The sequence below is a fragment of the Equus quagga genome, chromosome 7 (assembly GCF_021613505.1).
Source record: "Equus quagga isolate Etosha38 chromosome 7, UCLA_HA_Equagga_1.0, whole genome shotgun sequence".
Lineage (NCBI taxonomy): Eukaryota > Metazoa > Chordata > Mammalia > Perissodactyla > Equidae > Equus > Equus quagga.
This window is the reverse complement of record NC_060273.1, coordinates 3,280,729-3,295,088: the sequence shown is the minus strand read 5'-3', so window position 1 is coordinate 3,295,088 and position 14,360 is coordinate 3,280,729. Positions and strand designations below refer to the sequence as shown.

The following is a 14,360-nucleotide window of genomic DNA, read 5'->3' as shown; positions in this document are numbered from 1 at the left end:
TGTTCCCAGAGCTTTTGGTGTCTCTCTCTTCGGTGGGGGGCCCCATTCCTCCATTCTGGGACCCCCCGCCCCCAACCTCCCAGCAGTGAAGTGGATGGGACTGAAGATGCAGGGAGGGGCCTGCACTTGAGCCCACTGCCTTTCTGTCGCGGGAGGGTGGTCCTCGGGTTGTCCTGAGAGCACAGTCACGAGCACCCAGGTGCCGTGAGCTCCACAGCTGGGCTTCGCACACTTATTAGGAAGACGAGTCTCAAACGCAGTATCCCCTGTTAATCTCCGTTTCCAGGCCATCTGGATGATGGAGCCCAAGGATGTGGGCGAGTGGCAGCAGGAGGAATTCTACCGCTACATCGCTCAGGCCCATGACAAGCCCCGCTACACCCTGCACTACAGGACAGACGCACCTCTCAACATCCGCAGCATCTTCTACGTGCCGGAAACGGTGAGCCCTGGTGCAGGCCACTGGGCCCTCTGCGTGTTGGCTGCAGGTGGCTTGTCCACTGCTCCCAGGGGCTTCCCCAGGGTGGCAGCATTTTCCGGCACCAGTAGCACTTGCCCTGAACAGTGACAGTTCAGCACAAATAGATCACAAAAATTAACTTGACAGCATCAGAGAAAAAGAAAAATCCTGTGCCTCTGGATGGGTGAACACAGAGTTTTAAAGTGAGAGAGTGTTTTACACGCCATTTTTTGGGGTAGAACAGAGACGTTTGACCATGTGGGCCTGGGCTTTTGTGGACCAGGGTGCTGGTTGAGGGTGCCTGCGGGAGGGCCCCCGAGCAGCCCGCCAGGCTTCCTCTGTCTCCAGGCAGTGCATTCCCGAGCTGTACGGGGGAACACGGTTCTGCGGTGCTCAGATGAGTGGGTGCGCCCTCCAAATCGCTGCTGTCCCCTCAAACTTCCTGGCTCCCAGGATCACGGTGAAGGCTCTGCCACATCCCACAACAGAGAAACCTGCTCAGGAGTTGAGGCCAGCCTTGCCTGGCTTTATTTGACTGGAGCCCTTTTACCACCCCACATCTATTAATATCCATTTTGGAAAGAGCTGTTCGGGACCCTCCCTGCTGAGTGCTCCTCAGACCAGCAGCACCAGCGTCTTTGGGGACTTGTTAGGAATGCAGAATCTCGGCACCCCCGCAGGACCTCCGGAATCAGAGTCTACGTCTTAACGAGCCCCACGTGATGTGTGCAAACTGCTGTTTGCAAAGCACTGGTTTAGAGCAGAGATTGGCGGACAATTCTGTGAAAGGCCAGTTAGCAACCAGTTAGGGCTCAGCGGGCCGTGCACAACCGTGGAACTCCACTGTTGTAGTGTGTCTGCGCCATGCATGGCACCTAACCTGATGAGTGTGGCTGCGTTCCAGGAAATTGTATGGGCACTGGAATTGGATTTCACATATTTTTCACCTATCATGAAATATTCTTTTGCTTTTTTTCCCCTCACTCATTTAAAAATGGAAACGCCATTCTAGACTGCATAAAACAGGCAGTCAGCTGGATTTGGTCTCTGGGCTGTAGTTTGCTGACCCCTGACTCCTAGCAGGTTTGGCTCTATTCCTGGGGACATCAGGACTTCCTTTTTCATATCCTCCAGGATTGCTGATTGGGGAGGGTGGCAGCTGCCCAGAGAAGGCCCCTTTCTCTATGTCCCCACAGAGGTGCTGTGTGGGGGTCCTCTCTGGGCTTTGGTTTCTGCACAAACAGGCATGGGCAGAGCATGGTCTCCTCTGGCCTCTCTCTCCTCTGGGTCACCGCACAACCAGCCCACACCTCCAAGTCCAGGGCTGGCCTTGGGAAGGGTGTTTCTCAGAGTCGCTGTCAGAGCTGCCCTAGGATCTTGCAGGTTCTGCCTCTTTGCAGCTGATGTGGCTTTCTCCATTGCCACCTGACATTCCTCTTTCCTCGTCCCCAGAAACCATCCATGTTTGATGTGAGCCGGGAACTGGGCTCTAGTGTCGCACTGTACAGCCGAAAAGTCCTCATCCAGACCAAGGCCACTGATGTCCTGCCCAAATGGCTGCGCTTTATTCGAGGTATAGTGCCGACGCCTGTGCTCAACCATGTGGGCTGAAGCCCTGTAGTCCTGGGACTGTGATTGGCCCCCTGCCTGCAGCTTGGCGTGCCTGCTGCATTAGTATGAGCTCATCTTTAATGAGTGTGGGGTCAGGGTGAGCAGCCACAGTTGCTGGCTGGGTGAGCAGGATGTACTCACAGAGCAGCTGAAGGAAGCAGCTCAGAGACTTCTGGGAAGTTTCCTGCCTCCAAACACGAGTGTTGGTTGATTTGGGGATGGGAGGGTCATTTAAATTGAGTTTTTTTAATTTTTAAAGCTATTACTTGAGTTTAAGATTTATACATGAATTGCCTTGAATTTGAGTGAGGTTATAGTTTAACAAAGATTTCAGTATTTAACTGTTTGTATCCTTTTAGCACACAAAGGTGCAAAATATCCATGATATACTTATTTATGATTTTGAACATAAAATCCAGGAAATAGTTTTCAGAATGTTAAACTGATGCTGAAATTTTAGAAACTGTTTCTGGAAAGGCTTGCCAGCCTTGCCTACTTTTCTTCCAATCGTGTCGTTATGTCTTAGGCTGTCTGCATAAATTCTAGGACACCAGCAGGACTTGGAGGGAGCTCAGGGGCTGTGGCCCCACTAAGTGTCCTCCCTTTGTCCATCTCTGCTTCCCTCTCACCCACCTGTGGTCTGATTTCATGTCGGGCTTCAAGGAAGAATGTGGAGGCCTGGTGGGGAGGAGGAGGGCCGCAGGATTGCAGGGGTTCTCATGGGCTGTATCTCTCTAAGGTGTGGTGGACAGCGAGGACATCCCCCTGAACCTCAGCCGGGAGCTCCTCCAGGAGAGCGCTCTAATCAGGTGAGCTGCCAAGGAAAGGGCGGGAGTGGGCGCCTGTTGAAGATGAGGCCCCCAGAGGGCTGGAAGGAGCCAAGAGCGGAAAGAAAGAATCTAAAAGAATCATAAATTTATAGAGAAGGTGGAGACGCGATACCAAGTACATTTTCCCCCCATGACCCCTTTGGAAGTATGTTGTCCTCCCGAGGCCCGTCTTCCCCAAACATCTTAGGCTGTATTTCCAATGAACAAGGATGTTCTCCTCCCTGGCTCCAGTACAGCTTTCCGGATCGGGGAGTTGACACGGTGCAGCACTGCCACCTTCTAATTCTCAGACCCATTCACGTCCCACCACTTGTCCCATCACGTTCTTCGGAGTAAGAGGGTCCAGTCCAGCGGCACACGTGCCTTTAGTTGTCATGTCTCTTTAGCCTCCTTCAGGCTGGCCGAGTCCCACGTCTGTTCCTGACTTTCATGACTTGGCTGCTTCTATTGACTTGAGCCCAGTGACTTTATAGAACGGCGCTCAGTGCGTGGCCTTCCGCTCGGTGTGGTTAGGTGTGGGAATAGCACAGAGTGACTGCAGCCCGTCAGGTGGGGCCTGACCGTGAGTTGTGCCGTTTTTGGTGATGTTCACATTGATACTTGATTAAGGAGGTGTCTGCCGGCCTTCTTGGTCTGAAGTTATGTTTTCTCTTTGTAATTAATCCTTCATATGTGGGGTGGTATTTTGCAGCCAGCTCTTCATCAAACTTGGAATATATTCATTTATTTACTTAGAATATTTATATTTTTAATATTTATAATTTATCTGTAAGAACTGACTTCTCAATTTCTGGAATGAATAACTGTTTTATTCAGAGGGTTATAATGTTACTGACGTTATTTTGATGCCCTGACAGTCCCTGATTTAGCCAGTGGGCCCCCCCTCAGGGGGCGTGTCCCTGTCATGCTTTCAGCACTTCCTCACTTCTGGAACCACGTGTTCCAGGCTCACCTTGTATTTTGCCTACATCTTTTCTTAATCCTGGAAGTACTCCTTCCTCCAAGGAGCCTTGGTTCCTTTGAGTGGAGAGTGGTATTTAGGAGCCAAGATCTGGGAGCAGGGATGCCATTGCTGTTGGGGTGTCACTTCTCCCAGGCCCTCTTAGGAGACAGAGCTAAGGGAGATGTGAGTGTGTGTGTGTTGATGTGTGTGTCTGCATCCACTCTTGTTTTATGAGCTCTGGAGTTCCTCCAGTCCCTCCAGTACCAGCTGGCACCCCAGTACATGCTAGTCTTGCCCGTTCCATGTTTGCTTCCTTTGACAGTGGGAAATCCGCCTCTCACTCTCTTTACTAAGTTTGCCTTTCATCAGCCCCCTCCATGCAACCAGTCTGCCATCGCTGCTGCCCTCCCAACGTGGGTGTCCCCGTCATCTGCTCGGGCTCTGACTCCACACACTGGGCTGCCCACTACCCTCAGCCTAGATGCCCTCCTTTGGGCTCCTTGGGTTCTGATGCGCCACACCAGGCGCCCCTCACCCTGGCCCTGCATGGACTTCCTCCTGGGCCTCTGTGTCTTGTCCTGGCTGCCTTGAGTCCCCCGCCACAGGTGCAGGCAGTGCTCTGTTCCCTTCCACCTGTGCCTGAAGGACTGAGTCACTGAGGACGGAAGTGGAAAAGGAAAAACTGAAATGAGTGTTAGACATTATTGCTCCCCTATTCTGGATTATTGAAGGAATATGTGGTTATTTCACTTTCTTGAAAGGCAAAATATTAAGGAACTGAAAATACCCTTAATCCCGCTAATAAAGTTGCCCATAATTTTGTGCTCTCATGCAGTGCTGCAGTAAACACGCTCATCCACAAAACCCCAATTTTGTATCATTGTAGCGTGCATATAGTATATTCAGTATAAAACCAAATTCTAGTGTACATACTGCGTGTACAGTGTTGATCCTAATCATGAAAAATTATACAGGAAGTAGTATATATAGTCTTTGCATATGATATACTGTATGTCCACTGTAATTTATGCATATTGAGATTTCTTGGTTTTTCTTTCAACATAGGCAGTTTCTCATGTTATTAAGGATCTTTAGAGAATGTGATTTTTAATGGTCATGTAGTATTCCATCATTCATCTCAGCCTCTTCTCTTCTGTTGAGCACCGAGGTTGTTTGTAATTGTTTTCTATTTTATGTGCTACAGTGAAATCTTGGTGACTTAAGATATTTCCTAAGGTGTAATCTCTGCAATTGGGACAGTCAAGGCTGGGCTATTTATGTAACCCTCCACAAAGAGGGTGTCAGTTCACATTCCTGCTGCTAGGGGGCGTGTGCCCTCCTAACTGATGTTTGCCGAGGGTCACTCTGCTTCATCTTTTTCAGTTTGGCCAACATAGTATGTTGTTGTTTTCCTTCTCTGATTATTAGTGGGGCTGAACGGTTTTTCATATCCTTCTGGCCATTGGTATTTCATAAAAGTGGCTTGTTCATGACAAATGTAATTCTGTTCTGTAGGAAACTCCGGGACGTTCTACAGCAGAGGCTAATAAAATTCTTCATTGACCAGAGTAAAAGAGATGCTGAGAAGTATGCGAAGTTTTTTGAAGATTATGGCTTGTTCATGAGGGAGGGCATCGTGACCACCGCTGAGCAGGAGGTCAAGGTAGGGTCTGGTTTTCTAGGACTTTCTCTGTGCTGCCTTGGCCCTAAGGCTGTGGAGGAAGCTGATGGAGGCCAGAAACCTGAGCTTCTCAACACAAGATGATGGCACAGCCGGGCACCCTAGCCCCTGCTGCCTGGGGATCGTAAATGCAACATTTGGTCTCTGGACCTCTGCTGGTGGATGCAGCAGGTCCAGCACCTCATCTGGAGTGTCCTTATCTTACCCTTCATCTCCCTCCGTCCTCTAGCCCAGAGGCTGGAAGGAGGTGGGCGTGCACTCTCTCCTCTCACAGGGATTCAGGGGGCTCGAGAGACCCTGGAAGGCAAGGGACAGGGTGAGGTACCTGGTTCACAAGGTTAGGGAAGGGCAGGCACAGTGTGTGTGGTCTGTGATCGGTGGAAATCCTTTAACACTGTGCCCAGAGTTCAGTTAATTGCGCAGTTAATTACTTAATAACAATATGATCATTCCATACATATTTTTTGGTCATTTTAAAATTGTGACATAATTCACATACCATAAAATTCACCCTGTTAAAGTGAACAGTACAGTGGCACTTGGTACATTCACAAGTTGTGCAACCACCACCATCTAGTTCCAGAACATTTTCATCACCCCAAAAGGCTCCTGTCCCCATTGAACAGTCCCTCCCAGGGCCCGGGTTTCATCTTTTCCTCCAAAACAGCAGCAAGGAAGGAGGGTGACTGAATGTCTGGGGTGCCCAGGGGCTTGTTCTTCAGGCTGTGGGGGAAAGTGGGACTGGGGCTCCAGGCGTGCTGAGGCTTGCAGTCGACTCTTCCCTGGCCTCTCCTCCCTCCTGGTGGTTGGCAGACAAACTCCAGCGGGTGCTCGTGTGGCCCGGGTGAACTCTCCACTCATTCTCAGTTACCGTGTTTTTGGTCAACAGCACTAGGTGGTATTCGCTCCATGCTGGGGCCTTTTCTAAGTGCTTTATAAATATTAACTCAGTGTATTTGTGTTTGTTAACGACGATCCATAACATGTACACGAGCACAAGCTTAGCATCTGAATCTAGAGTGTGCCTTGCCAGGTGGGCCCCCAGATCCTTGTTTTGCCTCTGTTTGTCCGTCTTCTGTCCAACTTTCATCACTACCACGTCACTCTTTCATTTGGACCTAGCCCTCTGGGTACCCTCCCCGGCCCTTCCTTGTGTCCTCACTGCTCACCTGTGTTGTGATTGTCAGAGATGAATCAGTGGCATAGACGAGGTGGAGTTTGTGTCTCAGGCGACGTCCAGGCTGGTGGTGTCAGGGACCCAGCCCCCCAGCTTGTTGCTGTTCCTCTCTCCTTACCACACAGCTCCCACATGGAGTGAAGGCGGCTCCAGCAGTCACGTGGCATTTCAGCCGACAGGAGAGAGAACGGCATGCCCCTCCTTTAAGGGCCCATTCTCCAAGTCGAACACCTGACTTTAACGTGCACCCCGTTGGCCAGGACTAGTCCCCTAGCTGTGAGGAGTGCTGGGAGATGCGCACTTCACACCCATGTCCACGTGCCTGCCAAGAGGCTGGGTCTGTGACTAGGGATGGAGGGAGGATGCTGGATCCAGGAGTGGTCTCTGCCACAGACTGGGTCTGGCCACTCCTAGGACACAGTGTGACGGCGTGCCTGGAAAGCCCCTCCCCGCAAGGCCCTGGGCCACCCGGGGTGGAAGGTGTTCTCTGAGGTCCCCTGAACTTTTGATGTGGGGCCTTCTGGACACCACTAGAGTCCACAATCCCCAGGGGCCAGGCCAGTCCAGAGAGCCATCCCTGAGCCAGGCTTCTGGGAGAACTGCCTTGGCTGCAGGAGATGGTGGGCTCCACCAGCTCAGGGCAAGGCCAGCCGGAGCCCCCCTCCTATGGCCCTGGGCTCCCACAGTCTGCACCCAGCTGACGGGAGGCTTTCAGAGCGAGGACCTGGGACAAGCCATGCCCTGCCCTCTGTCTGCCTTCAGGAGGATATTGCGAAGCTGCTGCGATACGAGTCCTCGGCACTGCCTGCTGGGCAGCTGACCAGTCTCCAGGACTATGCCAGCCGCATGCGGGCCGGCACACGCAACATCTACTACCTGTGTGCCCCTAACCGGCACCTGGCTGAGCACTCGCCCTACTATGAGGCCATGAAGCAGAAAAACACAGAGGTGGGTGAGCCACGGGGTGGCCTCTGCCCCAACCAGGCCTCCCTACACATGTCCTTTCCATGGGGCCAGGTCAGAGGACAAAGTGAGGTCTGGGCACCTGAAGGAGGGTCTCTGTGCTTAGTGGAAAATGGCCTAACGTGCCCAGGACCCCAGAAAGCCAAGCAGCGTGAGTCAGTGTCCAGGGGCACAGGGGTCGGGGCCTGAGTCTGCCATCCAGTTTGTGTGTCTCTCCAGGAGGGGACATGGGGATTTCTCTACAAGTAGAATCACTTTCTCCCGCTCAGATGTACCCAGAGCCTCCCTCAGCACCATTTGGTAAACCGACCTTCTCAGTAAGGCTTCGGAGGACCTGGCAGCTCCAGTGTGGCTCTTGCAGGATGCAGGGCTCAGCCCTCAGCTTCACCCCTCAGTTCGCAGTCCCATGTCCTCTCTGCTGTCATGGGCGGAGATTCCTTCAGGCCTGATGGAATGTTCTTGGGCCCTCACAGGTGCTCTTCTGCTACGAGCAGTTTGATGAGCTGACCTTGCTCCACCTCCGTGAGTTTGACAAGAAGAAGCTGATCTCTGTGGAAACAGACATCGTCGTCGATCACTACAAGGAGGAGAAGTTTGAGGACGGGACCCCAGGTCTGCTTGCTTCCCTTATCCCTGGACACAGTGCCGGCGTGGGCCAGTATGTGGGTGGTGGCCTGGGGGTGCCAGCAAAGCTGGGGCAGGCCTAGGACGCTATATGCCGCAGGGCCTCTTCCTTCCTGCAACGATAGGTTTATATGGGATTTTCTTTTCTCATTTGTATCTGGGGTCACCAACCTGGAGAAAGGCAGCTTTGGGAACATCTTAATGACTAATGGAAAAGGCTTCCCTGTGTAGATCCGGTCTCTCCAATGCTCCTTCCAGCTTGGCTTCCTAAGATTGATCAAGCTTTCTAAGAGAATCAGAAGTTGTTTTTTTAAAGCCCTAAGAAAGTTATATGGGCCTCAGACAACCAAAAGTGTCCTTTTTGAGGTCCAATTTTGTCTGCTTAATTTTGGATGAAAAGCATCTTTGGTAGCTTCTGTCTTTGTGCCGCTGGCGGCCGGGTGAGGAGCTAGCCTGCTTGGAACGTGGCGTTGGGCCGTCCTCATTTCAGGCCCGCAGTGGGAGCCCGTGGGGTGAGAGTTGTGGAGAAAAGCCTCTGAGCTCACTCCCTTCTGCTCTCCTGAAGCTGGTGACCGCTTATCAGAGAAGGAGACGGAGGACCTGATGGCCTGGATCAGAAACGCACTGGGGTCACGTGTCACCAACGTGAAGGTGAGGCCTTACAGGAGATGGGCCACCACCTGACCACCGTGGCCCTTGGTCACCACACAGCTGGCCAGCCTGCTGGCTCCTGAGTTGCCTGCCTGGTGGGCATTCTCCCAGTGGCATATCACAGTTGAAGCCATGATATGAGATGGAGACCAGGGATGTCACTGCTGCTCGTGCGTATGTACGCGCACACACACAAGTGTGTAGCCATGTGTGCCCAGGGGGGTTGCTGAGGCAGGGCAGGCAGGCAGGCTCGACTGGCCCATTTCTTCCACTTCGTAGAGCAGGTGGGAACCGAGAAAGTGGAAGGTGAGCAGCTGAGGGCCTGGTGGGCAGGTAGGAGGAGAGAAAGGGATCCCCAGCTGGCTGCCCCAGAGCTGTCTTGGTCCAGGCCCCAGAGGAGCAGCAGTGGCTGAGGACACAAGGGTTCTACTCCAGGTCTTGGGGGCTTACAGTCCAGCTTGGGTTCTTAGTGGGGGGGGTTTTCAGAGAGCTAGGAACCAACTGATCCAGCTCAGAGCTACAAGAGGAAGACACAGTCACCAGAGAAAAGGTGAGGAGTGCAGAGGATTGAGGGAAGGGACTGCAGACAGACCTGCAGGGAGGCCGGGGCCAGAGTGGGGCCTGGGGAAGTGGAACGGTGAGTCCTAGAGGGTCTTAGACAGTCGCTATGGGACTTGGCAGTAGCCGCCATGGAGGAGAGAGATGCAGATAACACCAGGCATGATAGTCCTTGGATAGTAACTGGGACATTGCCAAACTGGTGGCTTTGGGGGCTAGAAGAGGAAGGACAGCAGGATCTGCACGTGGGGCAGCAGTTCAGGCTCCCTTCTCGTTAGTGGATGATTGGGAGGGAGGGACGGGCATCACTGGTGGAGGTCCGTAGGGTATGTCCCTGGAGACCTGCGTTCTTCAGCCTTGTCATCTGGGGAAGCTTCATACCTGGTCAGGACCGTACCAACCCAGGGTCCCCCACCCATGGGCCCCCTCTCACCCCTGGCGTCCTCCCTCACCCCTGATCCCCGGCCTTGCTTGGTTGTTAGGTGACTCTTCGACTGGACACCCACCCTGCTATGATCACTGTGCTGGAGATGGGGGCCGCCCGACACTTCCTGCGCATGCAGCAGCTGGCCAAGACCCAGGAGGAGCGCGCTCAGCTGCTGCAGCCCACGCTGGAGATCAACCCCAGGTAAGGCTGCCGGTCCCAGGCCTCAGCCCCAGGGCCCTCGAAGCCCATGGAACAGCATGCAAGTTTCTGGCCTGCCAGGTAATCCTTTAAAATTGTGAGTGTGTGTTCTTCCCTTATTTACAACACATAGGAACAGTGCATAAAGGTTAAGTACGGTTTGAGGAATGTCTGTAAGGATAGCACCTGTGTAATCAAACTGTATTCAGTTTACATGCGTATAAAGTTTAAAAAGCCGAGCCTGGCTGGCTCCAGCTACTCCCCCTTCTCTCTCCTTTGGAATTCTGCCCCCTCCTCAGGGAACCACAGTCTGACTTTTGTCATAATCGTTTCCTTGCTTTGCTTTATGGTTTTCTCACCTATTTGTATCCTTAAACAACAAGTCAGTTTGCCTGTCTTTGAGCTTCTCTGTGAGTGGAATCCCTGTGCGCGTGTTCTTTTTGAAGTCTCTCTTCCTCAGTGTGTGGGAGACCGTCCGTGTGGAGGCTAGTTGTCGCTTGTGTTCATAACTGAGTGATATTCATGGTATGAATCTGTCTCAGCACAGTTGTCCTACTTTGTTGGACATTCAGGTAGTTTCCGTTTGGGGGGCTCTGGGGAACAGGTTGTTGTGAACGTTCCTCTCCACGTGTCTGGCCCATGTGAGAGTTTCTCTGAGGTGTGTGTCCAGGTGTGAAACTGCCATATCCTCAGCTGGGCTAGGCGATGCCCACTGCTTCCAGAACGCAGGCGCCAGCTCCCCCGGCAGAGCATGAGAACTCCCGGGTCCCTCATGTACTGGCCTTGGGCTTCGGCTTGGCTTTGGCTTTCTCACAACATGTCTTTTAAGACTTTGTTTGGAGCCGGCCCTGTGGCCGAGTGGTTAAGTTCAAGTGCTCTGCTTCAGCGGTCCAGGGTTTTGCCGGTTTGAATCCTGGGCGAGGACATGGCACCACTCATCAGGCCATGCTGAGGCGGCATCCCACATGCCACAACTAGAAGGACCCACAACTAAAAATACACAACTGTGTACCGGGGGGCTTTGGGGAGAAAAAAGAAAAATAAAATCTTTAAAAAAAAAAGACTTTGTTCTTTTTCCCGTTGGGATCTCTCTCTCTCTTTTTTTAAATTGATTTTTAATTCTTTATATTGGTTGTCTAGTGGTTAAGATTGTGCTCTCACCTCCTCGGCCCGGGTTTGTTTCCTGGTCAGGGAACCACACCACCCATCTGTCGATTGTCACACTGTGGTGGCTGCGTGTTGCTGTGATGCTGAAAGCTATGCCACCAGTACGTCAAATACCATCAGGGTCACCCATGCTGGACAGGTTTCAGTGGAGCTTCCAGACTAGACAGACCAAGAGGACCTGGCCACCCACTTCTGAAAAAATTGTCCGTGAAAACCCTGTGAATAGCAGCAGAGCGTTGTCTGATATAGTGCAAGAAGGTGAGAGGAGGCACAGAAAGACCATGCGGGGTTCCGCTCTGCCGTCCACAGGGTCGCTAGGAGTTGGAATCGACTTGACAGCACTAACAAAGTTATTAGTTGCAAATATCTCTTCTCACTCTGTCTTTTCACCTGCTTTAAGATGCCTTTTGATGAGAAATTCTTAATTTTAATATAATCAAATTTATAAATCTTTGTTCGATGCTTTTCTGGGTCTTATTTAAGAAATCTTTCTCACCAGAGTCATGAATTTATTCTCCTCTATTTCCTTCTAAAAGTGTTATAATTTTGACCTTTTAGCCCCATCTAAAGTTGGGTTTTAGCCCATCTCTAATTAGTTTGTCTGAGGGAGACAAGGTGGAGAGGTCCACTTTCATCCTACTCCATGTGAACGCCTAATCACCCCACACCGGGGATTGCATCAGCCTGTCTGCTTCTGGCCGATTCATGAGGCCTTCTCTGTCGTCAAGTATCAGGAGTCCATGTACGCATGTCTGTTCTGTTGGTGTGTCTGTCTGTGCCAGTACTGCCACTGTCTTAACCATTCAGTTTTCTCACAAGTCTTCATATTCGAAAGGTGAGTTTTCCCTTATTCTCCTTCAAGAGTGTCCTGGCTCTTCTAGGTCCTCACTTGTATATAGAAGTTTTAAATTAGTCTGACGAGTTCCACACGTGCACATACACACAAACTCTTGGGCGTTTGATTGAGATTGCATTGATTCTCTAAATCAATTTAGAATGAATTGGCATCTTGATATTATCAGTTCTTTCCATCCATGAACATAATCTCTCTCTCCATTTATTTAGTTCTTATTTATGTATTTATTTTTGAGGAAAATTAGCCCTGAGCTAACATCTGCCTGTCCTCTTTTTTTTGCTGAGGAAGACTGGCCCTGAGCTAACATCCGTGCACATCTTCCTCTACTTTATATGTGGGATGCCTGCCACAGCACGGCTTGGACAAGCGGTGCCATGTCCGCACCCGGGATCCAAACCGGCGAACCCCAGGCCACCAAAGCAGAACATGAGAACTTAACCGCTGCACCACTGGGCTCGCCCAAGGTCTTATTTAATATCTTTTTGTAACTTATGTTTTTTGTAAACTTCTTTTACATTTTTTATAGAGTTATTCTTTTTTTTTAAAAGATTGGCACCTGGGCAGGAGACATGAACAGACATTTCTCCAAAGAAGATATATGGATGGCCAATAGGCACATGAAAAGATGCTCATCATCGCTGATCATCAGGGAAATGCAAATCAAAACTACACTAAGATATCGCCTTACACCCATTAGAATGACAAAAATAACTAAAACAAATAGTAACAAATGTGGAGAAAAAGGAACCCTCATACACTGCTGGTGGGAATGCAAACTGGTGCAGCCACTATGGAAAACAGTATGGAGATTCCTCAAAAAATTAAAAATAGAACTACCATACGATCCAGCCATCCCACTACTGGGTATCTATCCAACGAGCTTGAAGTCAGCAATTCCAAAAGTCCCATGCACCCCAATGTTCATTGCAGCATTATGTACAATAGCCAAGACGTGGAAGCAACCTAAGTGCACATCAACAGATGATTGGATAAAAAAGATGTGGTATATATATATACAATGGAATACCACTCAGCCGTAAAAAAGAACAACATCGTTCCATTTGCAACAACATGGATGGACCTTGAGGGAATTATGTTAAGTGAAATAAGCCAGGTAGAGAAGGACAATCTCTGTATGACTCCACTCATATGAGGAATTTAAACATGTGGACAAAGAGAACAGATTAGTGGCTACCAGGGGAAAGGAGGGGTGTGGGGTAGGCACAAAGGGTGAAGGGGTGCACCTACAACACAACTGACAAACAATAATGTACAACTGAAATTTCACAAGATTGTAACCTATCGTTAACTCAATAAAAAATTTTGAAAAAAAAGATTGGCACCTGAGCTAACAGCTGTTGCCAATCTTTTTTGTTTTTTCTACTTTTTCTCCCCAAATCCCCTCAGTACATAGTTGTATATCTTAGTTGCAGGTCCTTCCAGTTGTGGCACGTGGGACGCTGCCTTAGCGTGGCCTGACGAGCGGTGCCATGTCCGCGCCCAGGATCCGAACTGGCAAAACCCTGGGCTGCCGAAGTGGAGCGCAAGAACTTAATGACTCGGCCACGGGGCCGGCCCCCTATAGAGTTGTTCTTTAATGTGCTTTATTTATTGGATATTTTAGTATATGTGCAGCTGAAGTTAGCACTGTTTATTGGATATCTTGAACTTTCATTTTGTAACTATTGAAGACAGTTGTTTTTGAAAATGGATTTTGTATACAGCAATAATTTTTTAAATGAAATTACATAAACAAGTTACCAAAAATGTTAAAATCCGTAGTCTCATTCCCCAATCACTATAGCCTGTTGGTATATTTTCTTTTGGACTTTTTTCTTACGTTTTTGTGGTTTTGGGTTTTTTTTATAGTACATGTCTAATTTTTTCATTCATTACTTTATGATAAGTATTTTTCCATGTTGCTTTATAACCATAAATTTTCGTTATTATAAACTACTGGGGAGTGAGGGAGGTTCCTTTTCCCTTTTCTGGGCCAAATTACTAGACATGAAATTACTGGGTGAAAAATCTGAATTGGCTTATGGCTAGTGATGCACGGCGTCAGCCCCCTTTCCAGAAGAGCTGGACCAGCTTGCATAACCTGTGTGCTTCCAGCCCCGGGCAGGCATGTGGCTTCCAGCTGTGGGTCCCTGCCGGAGTTGGATGCTGATGCTGACTGGATGCCCAGTCACTTTAACTAGTTCTGGCACAAAA

The 14,360-nt window shown here is 50.2% G+C and overlaps 1 protein-coding gene across 1 annotated transcript in view; it reads left to right on the top strand.

Annotated features, from left to right (window-relative positions):
- Nucleotides 1–14,360, top strand: part of TRAP1 (TNF receptor associated protein 1) — a 54,971-nt gene that overhangs the window by 38,265 nt on the left and 2,346 nt on the right. Inside the window, exons 9-16 of the mRNA XM_046666639.1 lie at nt 287–442; nt 1,913–2,033; nt 2,811–2,880; nt 5,360–5,507; nt 7,465–7,650; nt 8,139–8,277; nt 8,855–8,940; nt 9,981–10,126. Of these exons, the coding sequence (XP_046522595.1) occupies nt 287–442; nt 1,913–2,033; nt 2,811–2,880; nt 5,360–5,507; nt 7,465–7,650; nt 8,139–8,277; nt 8,855–8,940; nt 9,981–10,126 (1,052 nt within the window). The remainder of the gene's footprint in view (nt 1–286; nt 443–1,912; nt 2,034–2,810; nt 2,881–5,359; nt 5,508–7,464; nt 7,651–8,138; nt 8,278–8,854; nt 8,941–9,980; nt 10,127–14,360) is intronic.